This window comes from Ammospiza caudacuta, chromosome 17 (assembly GCF_027887145.1).
Source record: "Ammospiza caudacuta isolate bAmmCau1 chromosome 17, bAmmCau1.pri, whole genome shotgun sequence".
Classification (NCBI taxonomy): Eukaryota; Metazoa; Chordata; class Aves; order Passeriformes; family Passerellidae; genus Ammospiza; species Ammospiza caudacuta.
The window spans coordinates 4,408,899-4,432,833 of NC_080609.1; the positions used below are offsets into that span (position 1 = coordinate 4,408,899).

At 41.7% G+C, this 23,935-nt stretch overlaps 1 protein-coding gene across 1 annotated transcript in view; it reads right to left on the reverse strand.

Moving 5' to 3' along the window:
- The window catches only part of IL20RB (interleukin 20 receptor subunit beta), a 28,820-nt gene extending 13,211 nt beyond the window's left edge, over nucleotides 1–15,609 (reverse strand). Inside the window, exons 1-7 of the mRNA XM_058816294.1 lie at nucleotides 15,527–15,609; nucleotides 14,507–14,688; nucleotides 9,301–9,427; nucleotides 7,834–8,024; nucleotides 4,743–4,867; nucleotides 1,216–1,366; nucleotides 153–298 (exon numbers count right to left, since the gene is read on the reverse strand). Of these exons, the coding sequence (XP_058672277.1) occupies nucleotides 153–298; nucleotides 1,216–1,366; nucleotides 4,743–4,867; nucleotides 7,834–8,024; nucleotides 9,301–9,427; nucleotides 14,507–14,688; nucleotides 15,527–15,609 (1,005 nt within the window). The remainder of the gene's footprint in view (nucleotides 1–152; nucleotides 299–1,215; nucleotides 1,367–4,742; nucleotides 4,868–7,833; nucleotides 8,025–9,300; nucleotides 9,428–14,506; nucleotides 14,689–15,526) is intronic.
- Between the last annotated feature and the right edge of the window lie 8,326 nt (nucleotides 15,610–23,935).

The following is a 23,935-nucleotide window of genomic DNA, read 5'->3' on the forward strand; positions in this document are numbered from 1 at the left end:
AAGGCAGTTCAGGGCTGCTGCATCCCTGCAGCTCAGCTCCTCATGCTGGAAAGGGCAAAGCTTCCTGGCAATCTGCTCTTTATCACTGCCCCATGCTCCTGTGAATACCCAGCATGCTAAAATCCAATAAAACACAGTAAAAAAAAAGTTACCAGTGTGTCTGGCAGGACAGCAGCAGGGCAGCAGGAGTATTGGAAGATTTTACTGATTTTCCAGGCAAGGAGAGGCAGGGTCAAAACTGCCACAGCAAAGCCAGCAGAGGCGATGAGGGCAGTAACCAACCACATGGATTTGTCACCTGCAAATGAGAGAGCAGCAAAACTTCTCAGAGACTCTGCAGGGAGCTTACACTCACTGCACAGCCTGAGTCCTCTGTGGCTGCTCTGCCACCCACCCTGGGGACATCCCTCCCGAGCCAATTCCAGTGCCACGGTGGGGCTGCACCCTTCCTGTTGCACCTCTGCAAAGGAACAAACACAGCAAACCAGGCAGGAGATTGGAGTGAAAACAAAAGGAAGAGCATATGTTGGATTAAGCTTTTTTTTTTTTTACTTACAGATGGGGCAACTGAGAGGTGTTTAAAAACTTTTATTCTATTTTTATTATTATTTATTTTAAAAATCATAATATAACTTTTAATTTTTTATTTCTATTTAAATTACTTCATTATAATATTATTATAATATTTATTATAATAATTCACTATAATATCACTGTAATATAAAATAATATAATATTGCTTACAATAATTTATTATAATAATTATCTTTTAATACATTTATATAATATAATGTTATAATGATTAATCTGATATGATATTATATAATAATATAGTATCTATAGATAAGTATTATAACATTATTACAATATAATAATATTTTATAATTATTACAATAATAATAAAATAATATACTATAATATTAGTATAGTTATAATAATTATGATATTATAATATTATTATAATGATATAGTTATATTATTTATTTATAATTTTTAATTTTTAATATTTTAATTATTTAAAAATTACAATATTTTCTCTTTTTTTTATTCTATTTTTTTAGCTTTATGTGAAGGGTGAGACAATACAGATGTCATAATTCACGCCATCACAATCAGAAGCCAACTATTTCAGAAACTTACTTGAAAATTCTCTTCAAATTGATTTCCCACAAGCTTTGGGCAGGGCAGGGGGCAGGAGGGAGGGCTGGCTCTTACCCTGAGCCCTCACACACTGCGTGGGGCTGAAGCTGCTGCTCCTGTTGATGGCCTGGACGTGGGTCTGAGCCTTCACACAGTACTCAGCTCCTGCCTCCATGGTGTCCAGGTGAACCACGGAGCTCACCTCCCTCAGCACCTTCTGCTGCGCCTGCCACAGCCCCACAACACAAACATCAGGGCAGGGATCTCACCTCAGAGAGCAGCCCTGCATTGGTGCCTCAAAGGAGCTGGGAGTGAAACAACACACCCTTCTGAGATAGTATTAGTGCAGGAGGTAACACAAAGGTTGATCTTTATTGGAGGCCTCCAGGGGCAGGTATGGAAAATGTCCACAAATCCCCCCCCCCACCCCGCCACAGGTTGAATACAGAGTTATAACTTCAGTAAATCTGTATAAATATATAAATACAGAATCATAACTTCAGTAAAGCATCATTGAAAAAAGCACCAATTAAGAGCACAAGTGTTGATTGAACTCCCCCCCTCCACCTCCCCCAAGTTCATGCCCCTTCTAAATCCTCCCCCTTCAGGTGGAACTGAAGTTTTTTGGTGAAAATGTGTCTCCAAGAGCTGTTTTTTGGCCTTGGTTTCTAAGAAGAACCAAGGTAGGTTAGATGCTTCGGAATATGGTGGGGAAAATCACTGGGAAAACCAGCTAGGAATGCAATAATGGGCTACAGAGCTCCAAAACTCAGTGTAAAGGATACTGAGATACAGAAAAGGGAAAATGCACAAAATGATCTGGCATCACCACAATGCTCATCCGGCGAGGAAAGGAGGGAGCAGCAGGGGATGTCTGAGCCTATGTGAGCAGGACAAAAGGAGGATGAAAGCAGCCAGCAAAGCACAGTGGGGTGCAGAATGAGCCCACATACTTCAGGAAGGGCAGGAGGGGCTGAAGGAAGGAGCTGTAAGCCAGAGATGAATGATGATGTTGGGCCACAACCCTAGATCAGAGCCTGGCACCCTGCTAGGAGGGGCATGGCCGAGGTCTCAATTGATCTGAGCCTTTTCTGGGTGTGATGGATGCCAAAACCATCACTGTGCTGGGACAGGGTGTGAGAGCTGTGCCAGGGAGCTCAGAGAGGGGATGGACCAGTTAGTGAGGGGCAGTGAGTTTGGTGTGTGCACCTGAGACGCTGCAGCAAATTGAAACAGAGTGTAAGCAGCAGTACATTACTTTATTGCCACAAATAGGTCTGCATTCATTGCTGGCAAAATGAATTTGCTGTTTCAGTGTCCCCAGCCATGAGAGGATGGCTAACAGCTCCCCAGCTGCTCCTCTTGCTGTGCTGCAGATGCAAACCTGTTCTCACAGAAGGCCTGATCAGCCTCCAGCTCCACACATACGGAAAACTCCAACGAGCCAGGAGGGCTCTCCTGGCAGGGCAAGTCCTTCCCACCATCAAAATGGCCTTCTCCACAGAAACATGATATGGAGAGCCATTAGTTTGAAAAGATTTCAAGGAAAAAATAATGTGTATGACTACCTGGGGTGATCTCTTGCAAAAACATCAAATGAGACATGTCAAATATAAAAATAATTGAAAAAAAAAAAAAATAAGAGTCCCAGCGCAGGACTCGCCTTGACCAGTAAAATTAATGTTTGCAACAGTCCAGTTGGTAGAAAGTATTCTGAAATTTTTGGAATGAATATTGAGGTCATTAAGATCACATAATGAAGAAGATTTAATAAATAATTAAGTTAAATTAATAAAATTAATTCATAAAAGACAACCAGATGCAAACCTATTGATTGTTTTTAAGGTGTCAGAAAGCCCATTATCTCATTTAGCTGGATCTCACAGTGGGCAGTCCTGCTCCTGCTCCTCTTTATAGGCTAAAGACTTTTGTATGTGTGTAAATTGCTTATTGAGAGTGGCAGGAAGCCATGGTGGGGACTCAGTATTAGCGGAGGTGATCAGGAAGAATAATGAAAACTGATACCTGCTAGTGGTGCTAAAAACCCACTTCACAATAGTAAAGATGACAGACAACACTGAAGAACAGCAGGAGGATCTGGTAATAAAGCAACAAATGCAATTCAACCCTGAGAAATGTGGAATTATGCTCATGAGAATTCTTCTACATTTTCACATCATCCTCCATCAGAAACAGGAACCTGGGGTTCAGGTTCCATGGGATTGTCAGCTCTGTGGTGCTCACATTAACAATTGCTGGAGGGACAAGGGAAGACTTGTTTTGTTTTGTGGTGCTAACACAGAGCGTTCCTGCACCTTGGACTTTGCAGGTTTCCCTCTGCCCACCCTGGCAAAGACAAAAATAGCTGTGAGGGCTTCCCTAGGGAGCAGCTGAGGAGTCTGGGAGTCCTTGGCCTGGAAAGATACAGGATATGAAGCTAATATAGTGGTAGGGAAAGTGAATGGAGAATAATTGTTCTCTCTCTCATCCCCAAATCAAGGCTGAGACTGCACGAGAGCCAAGGTGCAGAATTGCTCATTGCAGGAAACTGTACAAGCTAGAAGTTTACACAGATTGAAAGCCAGAACAGATAAATTAATGGAACAAAATCCATCAAGGACTACTAATGCTGAAGTTTCTGACTCAGAAAATTGAGGAAAGTTTGTCAGCACCTCACTGTGACACCTTAACCCCAGTCTGAGTAAATCAGATGAACTTCAGAGGGAGAAGTCAGCACAAACACCTTTGGTTCCTGACTTATGGTTTCTAGCTATAGTTTGTCACTGTCATATTTTCTGGGAAAATCCTTTTGCCAGGATTTCTCTCCTGAGAAGCTGAGAAGCCTCAGAGAAAAAGGAAAACAATAATTATCTGTTTTGCTTCTCCTGTGTTTTGCTGCTTTTGAATGTGGTTGGAGATTGTTTATCCAACTTGTGAATTGTTTTAACTTAATGACCAATCACTGTCCAGCTGTTGGGACTCTGGAGAGAGTCATGGGTTTTTCATTATCTTTTAGCCTTCTGTCTGTGTCTTTTCTCTATTCTTTAGAATAGTTTTAGTGTAGCATTCTTTAATATAATATAATATATAATATCACTATTATAATTGTATATAATACAATTATAATAGTTATATTATATATTATATATATATAATTGTATATAATACAATTAATATATAATTGTGTTATTAATTGTATATAATACAATTATAATATAATTATAATATAGAATATAATGAATATTAATATAATTAATATATAATTATAATTATAAAATATTTAATATAATATAGATAATAAAATAATAAATTACCCTTCTAAGAACATGCAGTCAGATTCATCATTTCCTCCCTTCAACCACAGAAAATACCACAATAGTTGAGGTGTTGAGGAGATTCATTTTCCCAGAGAAGGAGATATGGAAAGAACAGACAAACTCCTCCATGAGGAGCCCACAGCAACCCTTGGTGTGTGCAGGGTGAGGTGGCACCAACCCACTCCAGGCAGGAACCGCAGCAGGAACCGGGATGGGCAAAGAGGCCCTGTGTGCATCCCTCAGGGAACTCTCAGTTATTCCCTGCAACCTGAGGGTAAAACTCACCCTGGTCTCCTGGCCCTTCCTCCAGTAGAGCACCCGGAACTGGAAGGAGGGCCCCATGTCTGCCAGCTCCACCAGCAAATGGTGCCCATCCGCCACGGCCCTCAGCTGGGGTGGGGTGAGGGATGCTGCCAACACAGAGAGCACCATTAGCACCCAGAGCCAGCCCTGAGATCCCCTTGTGCCCAGACAGGAGGGACAGAGGCTGCCATCACCACTGGAACAACATCAACCCACAGGAACAGCTTCAGCAGGGCAGGAACCTCTCTGCTCTTCCTCCCTGTGGGTTCAAATGCAGGAGCAGACTTTCAGTAGGAGAGTACCATGGCTGGCATTGCAAATGGGAATTTGGCAGCAGCTGAGCTGCACAGAACTTGAAAGGCTTTGAATTTTCTCCTCCAGCAGTGGAGGAGCTGCCTGGCCTGAGGGTGCCATGAGAGCTGCAGCAGAAGCAGCTGGGCCACCGAGGCTGGGACAGCAGATCAGGGCAGCTCTTGTGCTCCTGGGCACGATCAGCTCTGCCACACTGAGCTGGAAAACCACTGCTGTTCCTGGGAATTTTGGCAGTTATTCAAAGGTGAAGGAAAAAACATGATGAGCCTCAGGGTAATTCACACGAATCCTGATTTTCTTTTAGTGTCTGCATGGTTTTAGACAGACTTGGGCTGAGGATCTGCTGTGACTTCAGGTTTTGGAAATGTATGCAAGTGAATCTTGAGGCAATTTGCTTCCTGCTTACTTTCATATTCAAAGCTTGGTTTTGTCTGGGATTCTGCTGTGAGCAATGTGAGTGAAATAATGAGAATCAATCGAGCAGAGATGAAACTGCACTGTACATTTATGAACTGGGAAGTTCAAGGCAGTACAGAGATCATGTTTGCACTATTTATCTGTGCCATTATTCACACTTATCTATGCCATTTTTTACCACTCTGCTGTAGCTGAAACATGTTTCAACTTTGCTTTCAAGAAAGGAAGGAGAGTGATGCATGGTGCCATATAGAAGAGATGTTCTTAATAGAATTTGCTCTTACATCCAGTGAACTGCCACTAATACTGAGCAATATGAAAACATAAAATCCAAGCATGTACATGATGAGTGTGCCACAAATGGGAGGCCTGGAAATCTACTTTTTACTTCTAAATGAAAAGCTGAAAAAAAAAGGTGAAAATCTCCTTAGCACCACATCTCAAAATTAAAAAAAAATCAAACTGTTATCATTTGATGGTTAAAAGAAAATATTGTGCTAATGTATTAACAGAAGGACATTGCAAGATGCAGCTGTCAAACAAACAGGAGCATTTCTATCTAGCTCTGTGCTGGCACACTGGATAGCAACTTACTCTGTCAATGATGAGAAATGAAGAAGGAAGACTGACTAAATTCTTTGCTTTAGGAAGATTTTTTCAAAAAGTGTTTTCCATGACTCAATGTGCTTCTGCCCCTGTGGCTTTGGCCCTGGGGCTCTGCTGCTGGCCTGGCTGCCTGTGAACCCCTGACAGGCCCTGTGGGCTGGGTTTGGATCCCTTTGCTCCTCTCAGGCTTCCCAAGAGGTGTGACAGCAGAGCAGGAAAAATGCATAAGGACAAGAACTTGCAGGGACTGTTCTTTTTAAAACATCTGTCACATTCACACTGAATCCCAGTGCAAGCTGTGGCCTCTGAAGTGTCACACTCAGTCTGAAGGCTGCTTTGGGGTCCCTGAGACACAGGACCAAGCTGCCAAACACTTCACTGAGCCATGAGAAGCTGCTGCTTTTGTTCCTGTCCCAGGGGTGTCCTTGCCCTGTCTCTGCCTGACAGTGTGGCCTGTGCCTCTGTCTGTGCCTCCACAGCTGCTGGAAAAGGGAAAGATTTTTTATCTAAAGCACTCTCTAGACTATGTTTCCACACAGAGACACAGTCAGCAGCTTAGGTGGCACTTCTGATGGTGCTGCTTTGACCAAGACTTCTGTGTGAGTGAGGACTACTCCCTCAGGAAGTAGTGAATAACTTCTAGAGTTGGAGGAATTTTTAATATCGGGTCAGTTCTGGTTTAGGACAGAGAGTTTCTTGCCTGGCTGAAGCTGATGAATGCTGCCCATGCCAGGCTGAGAGCTGCAGACCAACAGTGACCTCAGCATAGCTTTCCCACCACAGTTTTTGTTGACTACATGGCAGAGAACAGAGGAAATGATTCCAGAGAAATCCTGGAAACAGTATGCTCATTTTAATCCTTGGGTTGAGCTGGACCTCAGGCTTTGCAGGACTTGGAAGGATGTGGAGAAAACATCCTGCATTGCTAGGAGGAAATCAATGCTGTGCGTTCCAGTTTTCTCTCTTCTTCTGAGGTTACCTCATAGATCTGACACCATGGGAAGAGGGAACCATGGAGTGGGATTTAGTACCAGGCACATAGAGCATGACAGGGCTGTTTTCTAGAGTAAAAGCTCCGTTAGGATCAGGTTCTGGACCTCTTAGAGGTGACTACATGGCTTGGATTAAATGACAGCAAGCCTAGTTGAACACAATCCTTTAAATTTAAGGGTAAGAGTGAAAGGAAAGGCTGATTCTCAGCCTGTGAAAGGAAATCCCTGCAGTCATCTTGCTTATCTTTGAAATCCTTGACATTCAAGCCCAAATGATTATGGCTCTGCCTTGGGATGAACTCATACCCAAGAATATTGTCTGAGAAGGGAACCCCCCAACCCAGGATGAGAGCAGCTGAGAAGCAGGAGGTGCTCTGTGCTTGTCTGTGCTCTGCCTGCCACACAAGGGGGGACAAACGGGCACCTGAGCGCACCCCAACACCCAGACCTGAGAATGCAGCCCAGGAAATGTCATTTAAGGGCGCAAACAGGCACCTGAGAACACCCCAACACCCAGCTCTGAGAACACCCCAAAACTCAAATCTGAACACACCCCAAAACCCAGCTCTGAGAACACCTCAACACCCAGCTCTGAGAACACCTCAACACCCAGCTCTGAGCACACCCCAATGCCCAGCTCTGAGCACACCCCGACACCCAGCTGTGAGCACACCCCAACACCCAGCTTTGTGCACCCCCAGCTCTGAGCACACAGCCCAGGAGATGCCATTGAAGGCAGGACGCACTCATGGCGCGGTTGAAGAAGCCTTTGGTGGTGCCCCACTGTGACCTGGTGGCACCGAGCTCTGCCCTGACACGCAGCTTGTAGGCCACGGAGGCTGAGATGTCCTCGGTCAGGTTGCAGATGGTGGCTGTGGTGAGGGAGCACTCCGAGATGGGGATCCAGCTCCCGTTGGCGTATTCCCGCTCGTATTCCCTGAGGAGGAGAGGAAGCACACAGGCAGCGGTCTGACATGAGCTCCATCTGTGCAGCCAAAGCTGCTGCTGGGTTCTTTCCAGGTAAAACCTGCACTGGGGTGCACTGGGGATGGAGCACCACAGGTGTTGGAAGCAGCGTGGGTGTGTTTAGCATCTTATCTGGAGAAAATCACCCTGACTGGTTCGTGAGCCAAATGCAGCACGGTGCTGTGGGAGGTGGGGACAGCCCACACAGTGTTGATGCATGAAGCCTGGCCCACTCAGTTGACTTGATCATCCTCTCTGGGGGGACCAGTCCTTGGTTTTTCTGGGTATGGATTGAAGGCACTAATTGAGACAGTAATTTGTGTTTGGACTCAAGTGTTTATTATTTCTTACCAGTAAAACTGTCTCACTGCTGTGAGTTCACAGCTTTTCATTAGAAGGCACAAAATGGCCAACAATCTCTTGGTACAAGGTCTTTTAGGACTAAACCATCCAATTAGGAAGTAACACCTAGATTATTTTCCCTTTTAACCCAGTAACTCCTCCCACAGAGCCCCCAATGAGGACTTTTCTTCCCAATTACAAAATGCCACCCATACGCATAAATAAGAAGAAAGAAAAATCATGAAGAATAAAACCCAGGACTACACCCTGTGCCCTCCATCTTGCTTCCATCCACAACATACTAAAAATCCCAAAACCTAAATTTCTCACCAAGTGATACACCTGCACTACTCTCTATAATCTATTTCACACTTTTGAGGATTGTAGTTTGTCTTGAAGTCTAAGAAACTTTCTCCATGAATGAGGGTCAAAGTCAGTGCTGTCCTGGGAGTCGGGGCACCCCAGAGAAAACAGAGAAATATTCCCAGTGCTCTGGATTTCCACAATCCCCAATCCCAAAGCCATATTGTAATAAAAGTCAGAGCTCAAATGTACCAGAAACCTGCTGTGGTGTCAAATGTTTAAAATGTTTACAAGAAATAAAGCTCAATGTTTTCTCCTTCCTCCTCTAAACAAAATGTTGCAAACCTTCTTAATTTTGAATTCTTGAATAGAGGAAGATTTCTTATATGGAATTGATGCACACCTTGGATTACTCCAGCATCTATCAACTTGCAAACTGTTCCAGAACTGGAACAAAAGGAATTTTTCCTTTCTCATTAACAGTGCTAAACTTCTCTTAGGCTTGTGAACTGAATATGAACAAGACAACCAAAAATTTAGAACCGAAAGTTGAGATAAACAATGTTCAAAATGCAAAAAAAAAAAAAAAATTGAGTAGTTACCCTTGAAACTCAACGGAGTATCTCACAGTTTCTCCCTGGATGATCACAGGACTCCAAGTTAAGAAGTGTTTCATGTTGGTTGAAAGAATGGAGATACTCTGAGGTGCTGGCAACAAAGCATCTCCTCCTAAAATCCCAGCAAAAGAAAGGAAAAAAAAAAAGAATTTACTGTTGGGGGGGGGCGTTTGGGAGAAGCTGAGAAGAATAGTGCAAAACACTGTTTTGCATCAGATGCACACGCTTCATTTCACTACAGTCACTTCAGTGTTTGAAGTATTTTACAGAGAAGAAGAAAGGATGGAGCAGCTCAGCTAAAAGTGCTCCTTTGCCTTATTTCAGTTTTTCATTGTATCACTAAAACAGTTTGACCAAGACCTCTGTGTGAGGATTGCTTCCTCATATAGTGAATAACTTCCAAAGTTGGATGAATTTTTAATATTGGGTCAGTTCTGGTTTAGGACAGAGAATTTCTTGCCTGGCTGAAGCTGATGAATGCTGCCCATGCCAGGCTGAGAGCTGCAGTCCAACAGTGACCTGAACAGAGCTTTCCCACCACAGTTTTTGTGGTGGGAGGAGAAGGCCAAGCCCTCCAGTTGGGTTTAATGGAGCCAAATAACAGACTTGGCTCTGTTTCACTCCATAAACTGCTCCAAAGAAACCATGTTTCCAAATGTGCTGCTCCTTTCCAGGCTGGATTTGCTGCTGAGGGAGATCCCAGCTCTGGGACATTTCTTTTATTATATTTGCAGGGAATGCCCCAATGAAGGCAGGAATGATGAATCTGACTCCATGTTCTCAGAAGGCTAATTTATTATTTTAAGATACTACATTATATTAAAGAATGCTATACTAAACTATACTAAAGGATACAGAAAGGGTACTTACAGAATGTTAAAAAGAGAATAATGAAAATTCCTGACTCTCTCCAATCCTGACACAGCTTGGCCCTGATTGGTCAAAGAGTGAAAACAACTCCCAGCAGAATCCAATGGAACAATCACCTATGGGTAAACAATCTCCAAACACATTCCACGTGAGCACAACACAGGAGAAGCAAATGAGATAAGAATTGTTTTCCTTTTCTCTGAGGCTTCTAGCTTCACAGGAGAAAAATCCTGGCAAAAGGATTTTTCAGAAAATATGACAGTGAGAACTGTGCTATCACAATGTGTTACTTAAAGATTATTTTTTTTATTAAATTTGGCTCACTTAACCAAGTTTGTCATCCAATAGTCTTTAACTGCCACTAAAAAGGGTGTTTTCTTCTGAGCCATGTTTACAAAGTTAACCAGTAAATTGTCAGTTGTTCTACCCAGGATCAAACCAGGCTGACAAGTCCGTGAGCAATGTTTTTTAAAGCATTGGAACAATAGCTGTCTAATTTCCTTTATCATATCTTTATAAAATCACTAATGATGTGGGGAACTGTTATGCCAACTCTCTTATGATTCTTTAGCACAAGTCATACATTATTGACACAATGCTCAGCTGCTCTTTCAAATAAAATTCAGATATATAAAATTTATATACATAAAATTTATATATATATATATTATATATATATAAAATATGAATTTTATATATCTATAAAATTCAAAATAATTTTCTCTGGGATGAGAAATTTTCTTCCTTGTCCTTTAGCAAACAGAAGGGTCACTCTCTGCCACATCAGCAGTTCTGGTAGGTTGAGATTCCACACACTCAGAGCACTGTAGTCAAGGCACTTGTAGTATTTAAAAAATGAAAAAAACAAAGTTTTTAATGACCTTCATACTGCAGTAGAATCACAGGATGAACAAAGTTGGAAAGCAAAACATAATCATCCATTTGGTCTCTTGTCCTCTCCGTGCTTCTCAACATTCAGATTTCTTGCTACTTTTCCCTGTGTTTGGTTCACATTTTAATTTTGGGATTTGGCATACCTGAGGGTGTGAAATCCATACCAGATTTCATCCCATGAACAAACATTGGCTCTCCCCAGGACTCAGAGACCCAGTGGAGCTCCAGGTCTGAGCAGGGGTGAGCTGCACTGAAGGTTTTCCTATTTTTTCAACTCTTGGCTTTAGGACATTTTTGATATAAATTTTTTTGCATCCAATAGTACTAAACCTTATATTATTAAACTATCTAGAAACCCATTTTAAAAGCAGAGAGTTCTGAATTGGACTATCAATCCTGTAATGGCCCAAGGGTTATTCCCTGTCTGCTGAGTCCAATCTCCATTTCCTGGCTATGCTTGGCTTAGGGCACCTTTTTCTTGTCAAAACCAGTGAGTTTTCTACTGGCAGTGAATTTCCATCTCACTTCAGCTGAACAACAAAAGCTCATACAGAAATTAGGAAAACACGGAAATTATGAAAAGTTCATACAGAAATTATTTCCTGCTTTCACTAGGAAAAATTCTCTATCCAATGACAATATATGTGCAGAGGCACATATAATTTATCTCTATTTTATAGAGATAAAAGCAGTTCACTGATTTCAGTTTCTGTTTGGCATTATATGCTGAAAATTACAGTTTGGAGGAGAGTTCATGCTTTTCCAGAGTACTTTTGATCTAGACATAATCCTGTGTCATAGCCAAGCAAATGATATTCATGGTTTCTCCCACCCATCTGTTGCAGCAGCCCACAAAGCAATTGTAACAAACACAAATGTAACAGTGGGAGGAAAGACAATTCTGGGTTATATAAACAGCACAGAACACAAATAGTGAAGTGTTTGAACGCCGAATTAATCCATCTGCTCTGGTTTGTTCATTTTGAAGGAAAAGGAAACAATGATCATCCACAGCAGGAGACAACTGGACAGAGAGCACATGCAGGACCCAGAGGGCTGAGAGCCCAGGGCTGCCACATTTCCATCTGGTTTTGGATCCACCAGCAGCCTCACTGGAAAAGCCAAACTCATTCAAGCCAGGGTTTTTTCTCTCACCCTAATGTCTCCAGTCATGCCAAAGAAATGATATTTTCTCTGTAAATAACAATTTTTTCTCCTACCATATCAGCAGTATATTTTATTTAATTTGTTACTCAATGAATACATTTCCATTTAGAATGGGATGGCCCTTTTAATTTAGTATTTTTATCCTCTTTGCATTAGAGAATTACAATTTAAAAACCAAACAAACTATGGTCAAGTCTAGTACATGTGTCTGTCTAACATTTCAGTTTAAAATACCTTAAATAAACCTTGATAAAGTTTAATTACTCTGGAATATATTTTAATATCCTTGTTGCTCTGTGAATATAGAACAACATAATATTTCCTATTACTTGCTGTTACTTCATCACTACTATCACCACTACTTACTGCTAAGTATATGTGAACAGTGTAAAAATATTAATACAATTACCTCTTTATTTGTAATATTATCTCCTTTCAAGGGTTCAACAAACACAAGAAAAAACAGCAATCTCAGACTTGGTGCTGTACAGTGCTCAGGAGTGCTTTATCTGGTAAATCCCTTAAAACTTTATATATAAAAGGCCATATATATATATACATAAGGCTGAAAAATCCTTCCTGCTGTGGAATTAAGCACTGGCTTTTTAACTTCCAGTCATTGTATTGATTAATCTTCTTTTGCTAATCTGGAGGACAACAATGCCACCAGCTTTTTGTGTCTTGGAGCATGGTCTGACTCTCCATTTGGAGAAATTTCAGTCAAGGAGAGTCTGACAAGAGAATTTTGAATTCTCAACACTGGTAACAAGAAAATAGTGTCTATAACATCTTGAGAAGATAAAGGCATTTCTTTATTAGCTAAATGTTGAGAATGAAAGCCACACATCTCTAAGTCCTAGAAATAGCAATTTCCACAAGGATAATACATTATGTTAAAAATCTCTTTGGCTAGAACCCCAACCTGCAGGCTCTGGAGCCATCCCTCCCTCATCTGCTAATTAACCAAACTCACAGCAAGAAGCAACGCCCTGTTACATCCCCCTTGGCTTTTTGTGTCCCCAGAATCAAACCCCAACTCCTGGGCTGGACAGGAACACAGTGCCTGCTGCCCTGGAGTCTGCTCTGCTCAGCCACAGGGCAGCTTGGGGCATCAGCACTGCACAAATAAATGTTCTCTGCTCAGAAAGGAGACTGGGATGTGAATTTTTGTATGTCAGGCCGAGGCCAAGAGGATGGCAGACAGGGTGTAAGTTATCCCAGCTTCCCTCCCACTCTCTGTCACACTGTGAGGCTGGCACTCACCACCCACACAGGCAGCAGTGCTCCTGCCTGGAACAGCCTCAGGTAGCCAAGCCTTAAGCAAAAATACAGCAAAAACAACCCCACATTTCTTTAAAAAAATATTGTCTAGCTCTGTCATCTTATAAAATATGGTTGTCATAATCTTCCCTATTGCACAGAAGAAACTTTCCCAGCAGAAACCACTTGACGCTGTCTCTGGATTCTGTCTGAGCATCTAAGAGCTACAAATAGTGAGGCAGCTGTAAAATGATTTTTTCTGAGGAAGAGGAAAAAAAATGAAGCACAAGACAACCAGAATGTTGTTGACATAACCTAAAATGGCACATTGAGGAAACCTGGACCAGGGAAAACCCAAGCACACTGGCAGGCCATGTTTGCTTTGTAGAGGACTGAGATTGCAAACACTGGAATGCAGTCAGGAATTGAGACCAAGCTCCTCTGAGATGGGTCTGGTGTGGAGCATTTACCTGGAGAAGCAGATTCCCAGTTGCACAGCCTCCTTCCAGGGTGGTAATCCTGAAGGAGACCTCAGAGATGTCTCCTCAGACAAGTGATTCTTCTCCTCAGGGAAGAGTGATTCACTTCTCCTCAGAGAAGTGATTTGAGCTATTAATTAGCTCTTTCTATCCTTCCTCTCTGACCCTGCATCCCTGTACTCAGAGTGATCAGCATTGAAAGAAGAATTGAGAGTTCAGTTTCTCACAGAGCAGCAAAAGAGCAGAGACAAATACAGCATTACTTAAATTCTTTCAGACTGAAATTTCCCTCTAGAGTTTAGGAATGACCTGCAGCACAGAATTTACAGATTGCCTTTGCTTATTTACAGATTACATTTGCTTATTCTGATATTCATTTTAGAAAAAGAATTAAAATTCAAGATCACCTGACCTTGTACTCATTTGATTTAAGTGCATCTTGAACAAAGGGAAAGAGGAGTTTGTTACTCACAGCCTCTCTGTCTCCTGCCTGGGCCAGTGAAGATCTTTCAGTGATTTACCTGAGAGACTTGGAGCACTCAGAGTGCACAGGAGGAGGCAGATGAGCTCTGGTGGCATTTTGCTCAGGTTTCCCCCAGGTTCACTCCCTGTTCCACATCTGAGGAGCTTCCCCTGGCAGCCAGGGAGCCTTTTCTGAGCCAGCCATGGTGGGCAGCGAGTGGAGGCTGCTGTGGAACTCCTCCTGCAGAGTGCCAAAGAGGCACAAAGATTGTTTGGGAGGTGCAGCTGCAGGGAGTGCCAGGTAATTGCTGCCAGCAGCTCTGTGCAGGTCTGTGCAGCTCTGCTGGATGGGGCAACTCTGCTTCACTCCCTGGCACATTACAGGGCTTCAACAGAGGCTGGAAAGGAGGAAAGAGGAGGTGTTGGGTTTTTCCATGCAACTGTAAGTGCTCACTCCTCTGCTCAGCTGCTGGATCAAGCCCTTTTGTGACCCAGAGATGGGGCAACTCAGAGGTGTTTTAAAAATTTTCATTCCATTTTCAGTCTCATAGGAAGGGTGAGACAATACAGATGTTATAACTCATACCATCACAATTAGAAGCCAACCATTTCCTAATTACAATACATTTGGAAATATTTCTTGGCCTATCAGCTTTTGCTACACCATGCTGCAAATGCCTTAAAGCTAATAATTTAAAATTACCCCTCATGGGTCCCACTACAATGCATTTTTCACAGTTCTATTTCTCCAAAGTATCCAGTCTTATTTACAAAACCATCCTTAGAAACTTTTTTCTATTTCCATTTCTCTCTTAACAGTATCTGTCCTATTCCATGGCATTTCTCAGTCAGCATTTCTTGTCTCAAGGTTTGCATACAGATGCACAATGTGTGGGCCTTCTGTCGGGCTTTGAGATTTCTCTACAAATCCATTTCCCACATTCAGCCCCAAACTAGATAAATCCTTGATGCTTCCAAGCACGAGGAAGGTTTCCTCATATTTCTATGGCATCTCTTGTGTCCTTGCACAAAGAACTGATGGAAGGGACTTGAGTCCTCCAGTTTATCTCCAACATCACTCTTCTGGTGGCTGTGTACTGAGCAGGAAATTGTGTTTCCAGGTCTGATGTGGTGCAGGCACAGGTATCCCGTGGTTTTCCATCGCCCAGAGTCTGCTGCTTTCCACCTCACCTGGAGTGAAGGCAGGGTTTTCATCTGGATGCAGCTCTGAGACCTGAGAGTCCAAACCACCCTGGGCTCCAGGGCAGCAGCATCAGCTCCTCTTTGTGCTCCAGGCTGGCTCCTTCAGAGTGGAGTATTTTCTGTGTGGTATTTTCTGGGTCCCCCGTGGCAGGAAGGAAATGATGAATCTAACTCCATGTTCCTAGAAGGCAAATTTATTATTTTATGGTATCATATCATATTATATCGAAAGGATCCTTACAAAAGGCTTAATAAGATAATAACAAAACTCGTGACTCTCTCCAGAGCCTGACACAGCCTGACCATGATTGGTCATTAAGTTAAAACAATTCACATGAAACCAATCAAACATGCACCTGTTGGATAAACAATCTCCAAACCACATTCCAAAGCAGCAAAACAAGGAGAAGCAAATGAGATAATATTGTTTTCCTTTTTCTCTGAGATTTCTTAGCTTCCCAGGAGAAGAATCCTGGGCAAAAAGGATTTCTCCAGAAAATATGACAGTGATAGCCAAGGGAAAGGCAAAGTTTAGGGGGAAGCTCCTCATGGTCTGCAAAAGGTCATTTAAATGAAATGAAAGTCTGGCTGTACAGGTAATGTAAGCAAAGGCCAATCCCACCAAATCCCACCAAATGCTTTTAGCTCTGATGAAAGCAAATATTAGAAACCTCCCTTCTAAACTACTTCCTCCTCCTCCTCACCACTAGCCACATTAGAAGGGGCTTTTAGTTCTTAAAAATTTTGTCTCCTCTCTAAGACCTTTTAATTCAAATACATGACTTCTGTTTATGTGGTGAACAAAAGGGATCTGTCAGACTTGTTTAGTACATATTTTCCAAGGAAAGAAAATGTGTTTTTTGGATTTATGAAAGAATAAAAATAACATTCAGTTAAGCAAATGTCTCCAGATTCTCAGACATGCAGGAGCAGCATAATCAAAAATCTCCACATTTTCTCCTCCCTCCCCTCATCTCCCTTCTTCCTTCTTTTCCTTTCTACCTCCTCTCTTCCCTTTCCTCCTTCCTATCCTTCCTCTCACTTCCCTCCTCCCTCCATCCTTACCTCTGTTCCTTCCTGCATCCCTCCCAACCTCCCTTTTCTTTCTCCTCTCCATCTTTGGGACAGACTGAGAGGTCCTGAACACTTCCCAAACCTGGGAATGTTCTCCTTCCATGGTAGAAGAATGTTCTCTGAAACACCTTTCAAGTAATCTTTTAGCTTCTTGCTCTTAATTATCCCAATCTCCAGTTCCTTCTATCAAATATCTGTACAGATAACCTAGGGGTGGCTGTTGTGGTCAGTGACTTTGTTATTGTTGGGAAAATCATGAGGTCCAAGAGGAAAACCTGGATGTGTTTAACAGTATTAGCAATAGGAAAATGTGCTTTTTGCTGGGAAGCAAAAGAAAGATTTGCAGATGAAAGGCAAAATTTACTTGTCAGTAAAGGGAAAAACCACTAATTTGTTCAGGGAAAAAACACTGATTTGTTCTCTTGTTGTACAAAGAAATTATAAATAAGGCAGGTCTGAAGTTTGAACTATTGTTCTGTTCGAGCTGTGTGGCATATCTGCATCTTAACTAGATTGTTCTTGTGGTGCCATAAACATGTGGAGGAATTCTGATTAAATATCTTGATAAATATTCAGACATAAGCTGAGGAGAATCTCAAAGCCTGTATGATGTGTCAGTGTTGTGCCTCACACCTTTCACTTTATTACTCAAACAGATGCGCAGAAAAGAGTTTTCTGACAGTTTGCATGAAATTTACTGGGATTGAGTCCACAGCTGGAAGTTTTGCTTCCCAAAGATTTCTCCCTGTCTGTGAGCGAGTCAGACCTTTCATTTTCAGGGGTGGGGAAGATGAATGCAGGCCCATTTCATAATTAATCAATCATTAGCAATGAGAGGGAGAGTGGGTCTGCCATAACAATGAGGATTGCAGCTGCCCTGGGTTATCAGCAGGGTTTCAAAATGAAAACTGTGATAATAATGTATTATATTTCCTGCCTTAATGTGGTGTGGGTAAAGAAAACTCAAGGTGGAAGCTGAAGGTTTCACATCCAGGGCTGAGGGGTGCAAATCAGCAGGCCTGGAACAGAGGTGATTATTTAGATTACAGCAGCAATAAAAGTGGCAAAACACCTTCTGACATTTCCCCTGTTCTGAAGTGCTTTATGAAAATACATGGTTTTATAGAGATAAAATGGACTCTCAGCTGCACTGTTTTACCTTCAGAACTCTACCAGTTTTACAGGTATTTTTGAAATTGCTGAAACAAATATTTTATAACTTTTCCTTATCAATTATGGTCTTAATTATGTCTCTGTGAACTATTTAAATGTTATTCAGCATGTGTTTCTAAAGGTAAAAGATACTAAACATGTATTTCTAAATATAAACACCTTTTGTTTTGCAATTCTTGCCTTGCATTTCAAGTTATTCAGGCCAGTAGTTGCACCAATAAGCCAGGATGCTGTGGAATTGCTGTGGAATCCATACCTAATTTAGTGTGGCTTGATCCTGTGAGGTTATTTCCAAGGAAAATGGATTGAGGGAACAGAAAAGAGAAGACTCAGGTGACAATTAAAAAGTTTTAGTTATTTGAGTAGCAACTGGGCAGGGTTTTATACAACTCCCTATGCCATCCTCTGTTATACACAGATATCCTGGTGGATGTTCAAACATTTCAACGACTGATTTATTTATATGTGTATTGTGATATGCTTAAGATTCCAATCTGTAGAAGAACCTACATAAATGTGAAAAATGTAGAAAAATATTTTATCTGGATGAAATCACAGAGGAAGATATCATCTGTGATTAGGAGACCTGAAGCCTTGCAAACCTGACCAGTGTGTGTGGAAGTTGTGTCTGCTGGAGGCTTCCCCATGACCTTGCTGTCTGTGCAGAGCCCTTGCTCCAGGATTTACCTGCATTGCAAAACCCATGTGTGGGAGTGGAGGGAAGGGAAAACCACATTTTGGGAGGCAGCATGTGGCTGCCATTCCCAGGATTGGAAACAGGTCTGGGAACGGCTCTCATTTCCTAACAATAACAAAGTCACTCAGCACAACAGCCACCTCTGGGTTATCTGTACAGATCTTGGGTAAAAGGAGCAGGAGATTGGGGTAATGAAGAGCAAGAAGATAAAAATTACTTGAAAGGTGTTTCAGAGAACATTCTTGTACCATGGAGGGAAAACATTCCCAGTCTGGGAAGTGTTCAGGGCCTATCAGTCTGTCCCGAAGATGGAGAAGAGAAAGAAAAGGGAGACTGGGAGGGATGCAGGAAGGAACAGAGGTAGGGATGGAGAGAGAAGGGAAGTGAGAGGAAGGATAGGAAGGAGGAAAGGGAAGAGAGGAGGTAGAAAGGAAAGGAAGGAAGAAATGAAAGGAAGAAGGGAGATGAGGGAAGTAAGGAGAAAATCGTGATTTTTGATTGTGCTGCTCCTGCATGTCTGAGAATCTGGAGACATTTGTTTAATTGAATATTATTTTTATTCTTTCATATATCCAAAAAACCACACTTTCTTTCCTTGGAAAATATGTACTCACAGTTCCAAAACGTTCTCTTTTTGGAGCCATTGGTGCCTGCAGTGCTGCTGGGAGGCAGCTGAAGGGTTAATGTGGCTGAGCTGCTTGGGAGTGGAGTGATTCAGATCTGCAGCCGAGTGTTTGGGCAGTGCAGAGTTCAGGGACTTGATGGATCAGCAGAAATGAGCTGTGAGGTTCCTGCTGCTGGGAGATGGCCTGGTCACACCAGGGTCCCTGTCCTGGACATCAGTGCCACCAGAGCTGGGGACAAGCTGGCACAAGAAAATAAATTACCAGAGGGAGAAGTACTGCAATAAAACACAGTGCTGGGTTCTTCCAAGAGAAATTACAGTGCTACCTGACAGTAACTCGTTGCTGTATATCTACAAAGCATTTTTAAAACTCTTTAAAGGGAAGAAGTTTGGTTGGGACAGACAATGGACCCCTAAACAGTTCTTTAAATTCAGGACTTTTGAATGTTAAATACATGGCCAGAAAAGCTGCAGTGCTGTGTTTTCACAGGTTATAGGTTTGGACAGAAAGGTCTCCTGGAGCTTTCTCCAAACTGAGACACTAACTGCAAATATTGGCTTTTTGGGTACCAAGGAATTATGTGCTCAGTTAAATAAGTGGACTCCGGAGGAGGCAGTCATGTCCTTTTCCCCATGGTTAGACAAATAGCAATTTGACTTGTTTTACCCATCCAACTCTCCCTCAAGTCTCTGATCTCCACTCTTTCAATGCTTCCATCCCTGTAGATTTTAATTTGCTGCTTCCACTGAATGGCAGCCTGGAATATGGATAAGATGAGTACAAGAGCTGCTGCTGCTGGGCTGGAAATGACATTACCTCAATGCCTGATTTTCTCCTGTGCTCCTCCAACAAGCATTTTCTCTATGTGGATTAGAGATCCAGCACAGGACACTGGGTGGGCTCTGGAGTTTACACATAAGTAGATATGTAGACCTTGTCAATGGGCTAAGCTAAATAATTCTGTTTGAAAACAGTGCCAAAAGCCCTTTTAGGTTCATCTGATCATTGCCAAATCTGATCTCCTTTCTTATTATAGATGGAGTCCCTGAAATCAGAGTGGAAAAACACAGAAGAATCACTCATTTATCTCATTTTTAAAATCCCGAAGGAGCTCAAATGTCACTGTGGTGCTCGATAAGGAAGGATGCAGGATGGTGTAAAAAGAAAAAGATCAATCCCAGTTTATTTCACATGTCTCTTTTTATAGGGTTTTTAAAGAACATCCCCTGTCTATCCTCAATTGGTCAGTAATGAGTTAGCCTGTATTGATTGGGCACTCAATCCCCCTGTGTGCAGGAAAAGTTGTTTGTGAGAGATAGTTTTCATTTTTCCATTGAATGGTGTAAAAACAGTTTATACAGGTGGCTAGTGTTTATCACAGTCCTAGAGCACTTTCTCAGGGAAAGCAGGTTTTTTTCCACAGTCCTAGAGGGAAAGCACGTTGTTTTCTACAGTCCTAGAGGGAAAGCAGGTTGTTTTCCACAGTCCTAGGTGCCCTTTCTCAGGGAAAGCAGGTTGTTTTCTGCAGTCAGAGCTCTTTCTCAAGGAAAGAATGTTGTTTTCTACAGTCCTAGAGCTCCTTCTTGGGGAAAGCAGGTTGTTTTCACAGTCAGAGCTCTTTCTCAGGGAAAGCAAGTTGTTTTCTGCAGTCTTAGAGCTTTTTCTCAGGGAAAACAGGCTGTTTTCGACAATCTTTGAACTCTTTCTCAGGGAAAGCAGGTTGTTTTCCACAGTCCTAGAGGGAAAGCAGGTTGTTTTCCACAGTCAGAACTCTTTCTCATGGAAAGCAGGTTGTTTTCCACAGTCTTAGAGCTCTTCCTCAGGGAAAACATTGTTTTTCACTGCTGCAGAGCTCAGTTCTCACAAAGAGCTCTCAGCTTTCTCATGGCTCCTGCAGGCTCGGGTCAAGGTTGGGTTTGTAGGCCTCAGTCCTGCTGTTCCATCAGCACACTTGAAGGCCTCATTTCACATGCAAGGCTGTAATAAACTTCACAGAAGCTGCTTCTGTGTGAGCAGTGAGCTGTACTGACACCTCACAACACATGGCAACGCACCCACAAGTGTTTATGGGGTGGGCAAGGTTGGGGGATGCTGAACTCAGAGAGGCTGAACTTCCCCAGGAGGTGGGAGCTGTGGGTCCCAAAATGTCCTTCTGGCATTGAAACCTTTGGCTGCACACATTCAGTGTCAAACATTTCTACTCTTGGCACTCTGCTGAAGTTTCTCTAAACCCTACATCAGAAGAAAACTGTTTTAAACCAGAATAACTCAACTTGAACTCTTGTAGGGGTTGATAGGGCTGGCTGCTCATTCTGCTGAGGGGCTGAGCATGGCTTTGTGTGGAAGAGTTTTTGCAGTGACTTCTGTGAGCCAGAGAGGAGTTTGATAAGTGTGGTATTGTGAGGATTTTAGGACGAGCTGAGAGATGAGAATTTTGACTCCATGTTCTCAGGAGGCTGATTTATTATTTTATATTATATTACATTATATTAAAAGAAATGCTATACTAAAACTATACTAAACTATAGAGAAAGGATTGGAAGGCTTCACAAGAGTAATAATGAAAACTTATGACTGACTCCTCAGAGTCCAACACAGCTGATGGTGATTGGTCATTAATTAAAAACAATTCACATGGAATCAATCAAAGATGCACCTGTTGGTAAAAGATCTCCAGACCACATTCCCAAGCAATCAGATAATTATTGTTTTCATTCCCCTCTGAGGCTTCTCAGCTTCCCAGGAAAAGAAATCCTGGCGAAGGGATTTTTTCAGAAAATATCATGGTGACAGATGAGAGGACCCATGTCCACCCCTGAAAGAATTTTCTATCAAGGTTATTGACATAGAAACCAAGAGAGAAAGAAGGATGAATAAGAGAAACCTGCAACTGCCTATTCCAATGAGAACTTTGTTTGACAAATAATGGAAATAAGGGAAATCTAACCCTTGCAATCTGATCTGTGCAATGCACTGCTTCAGTCTGATTCTCAAATGAGGAAAAATTTATCATTTTTTCATTATTAATTTTTTTATCATGATATGCAAAAGAGCTGATTTTCAAGGAAGATCCTCAAAGAAGTTTTGTTTTTAAAATATCTGTGTTGATTTATTATAGAAATAGAGCTTTTTACCCCTTTGCAAACAATGCATTACAATATACAAAAGGGAAAATTAGGTGTGAATTTCAATGAAGGCGACAACATCTGGTAAATGTTCCCGGGGTCATCGAGACATTAAAGGAACAATAAAATTTAGGAATTTCTTTGGTCACCACTAAATGTCACTGTTGCTCCACAAAATGACTGTAGGCATCTTATTTTGTTGAAGACAAAACCTTACACTGGTAAATGCATTTCTGTTACACCTGTGTGAGACCCATCTTCAGCTCATCCAGAAAAAAACATTCATTTTAGAGAGACAGGCATTTTGTTAAACCCCTCCATGAAATTAAACAAAAAAGGAGTCCTTTTTTCCTTAAAACCACTTGATTTCTGGTATGTTTTCTTGAATCATAAATCTAGCAAGCAGTCTAAATCAAATAATAATCTAGCAAGCCTGGTGTAGCTGAGAAAAGTGATGGATTCTTTGGGTTTGGTTTTTTTTTTTTGTTTGTTTGTTTGGTTTTTCCCCCAGAATCAGTATAAGAAACAAAATAAAGCACCTTTAATGGTTAGATTGTATTATAGGCATCTCTAGGAGGTACATCCCACAATTCAGTGTAAAAGATAATCCCAGAGCCTTAATTTTGGGACAAAACCTAATGTGTGTTCTAGCGAGGATAAGTAATTTCATGTGTGAAAAAATTATGGATGAATATTTAAATATTTCAAACTGGCCCGAGATACCCAAGCACAGTGAAAAGACACAACAAAACTCCAATAATCAAAGAATATTTTTTCTTTCTGTGGGGTGAGATGTTTATGCATGTTTTGCTGTGTATATAGCAGTTGCTTCTCATGAATTCCATGTTAGATTTTCCAGAAGCATGGAAATAAGGAGAAACTGTCAGTTAAAATAAACGGGATCTAGAAGGATTTGAAGAAAAACAGAGTTAACAGGAAAGAAGTAAGCATGCTTTGAAATATTTGTACAGGTGAAGGAGCCAAATTGCTGCATTAAAAGCCTCCTGGAGTTCAGAAAATATGTGTAAGCATTCTGCTAAGGAACAGCTCTTACTATAAATTACTTTTCTTAATCATGCCTTTTTTAAAACCTATTTATTTCTAAGGATGCTAACATGGGAAGTGCGTATTTATTTGTTTTTCTGAAGTTCATCTCTTCTATTTAATGTCATTTTCTAAAGCATGAATTACATCATCTGGTTCTTTCCAAACACAGCCAAACCCAGTGGAGTTGCAGTGATCAGTCTTGGAAAAACACCTCCCACCTGAGATTGCAGCCTGGGGCTGAAGAGAGCATTGTGAGATCACCAAAGCTCATTTTTGATTCACAGGTGTTTATTGTCTGCAGTTCCAGAGCACTGGGAAGCTCTGTAAATGCAAAATGTCTCCATAAAGACAGGGTTGCTCCTCTGATTTTCAGAAATGAAAACCAGGACACCTTTCTAGATTATAAACAATGTATAAAATCCACTGGGACTCCACAGTGAGAAAAGATTGCTATTTTATAGAGTAATTTAAAGACTCCAAAGCCATGTAAGACCATCCATGCTAAATCCTCAGCAGATGCAGGAGGGTGCACACTGATATCTG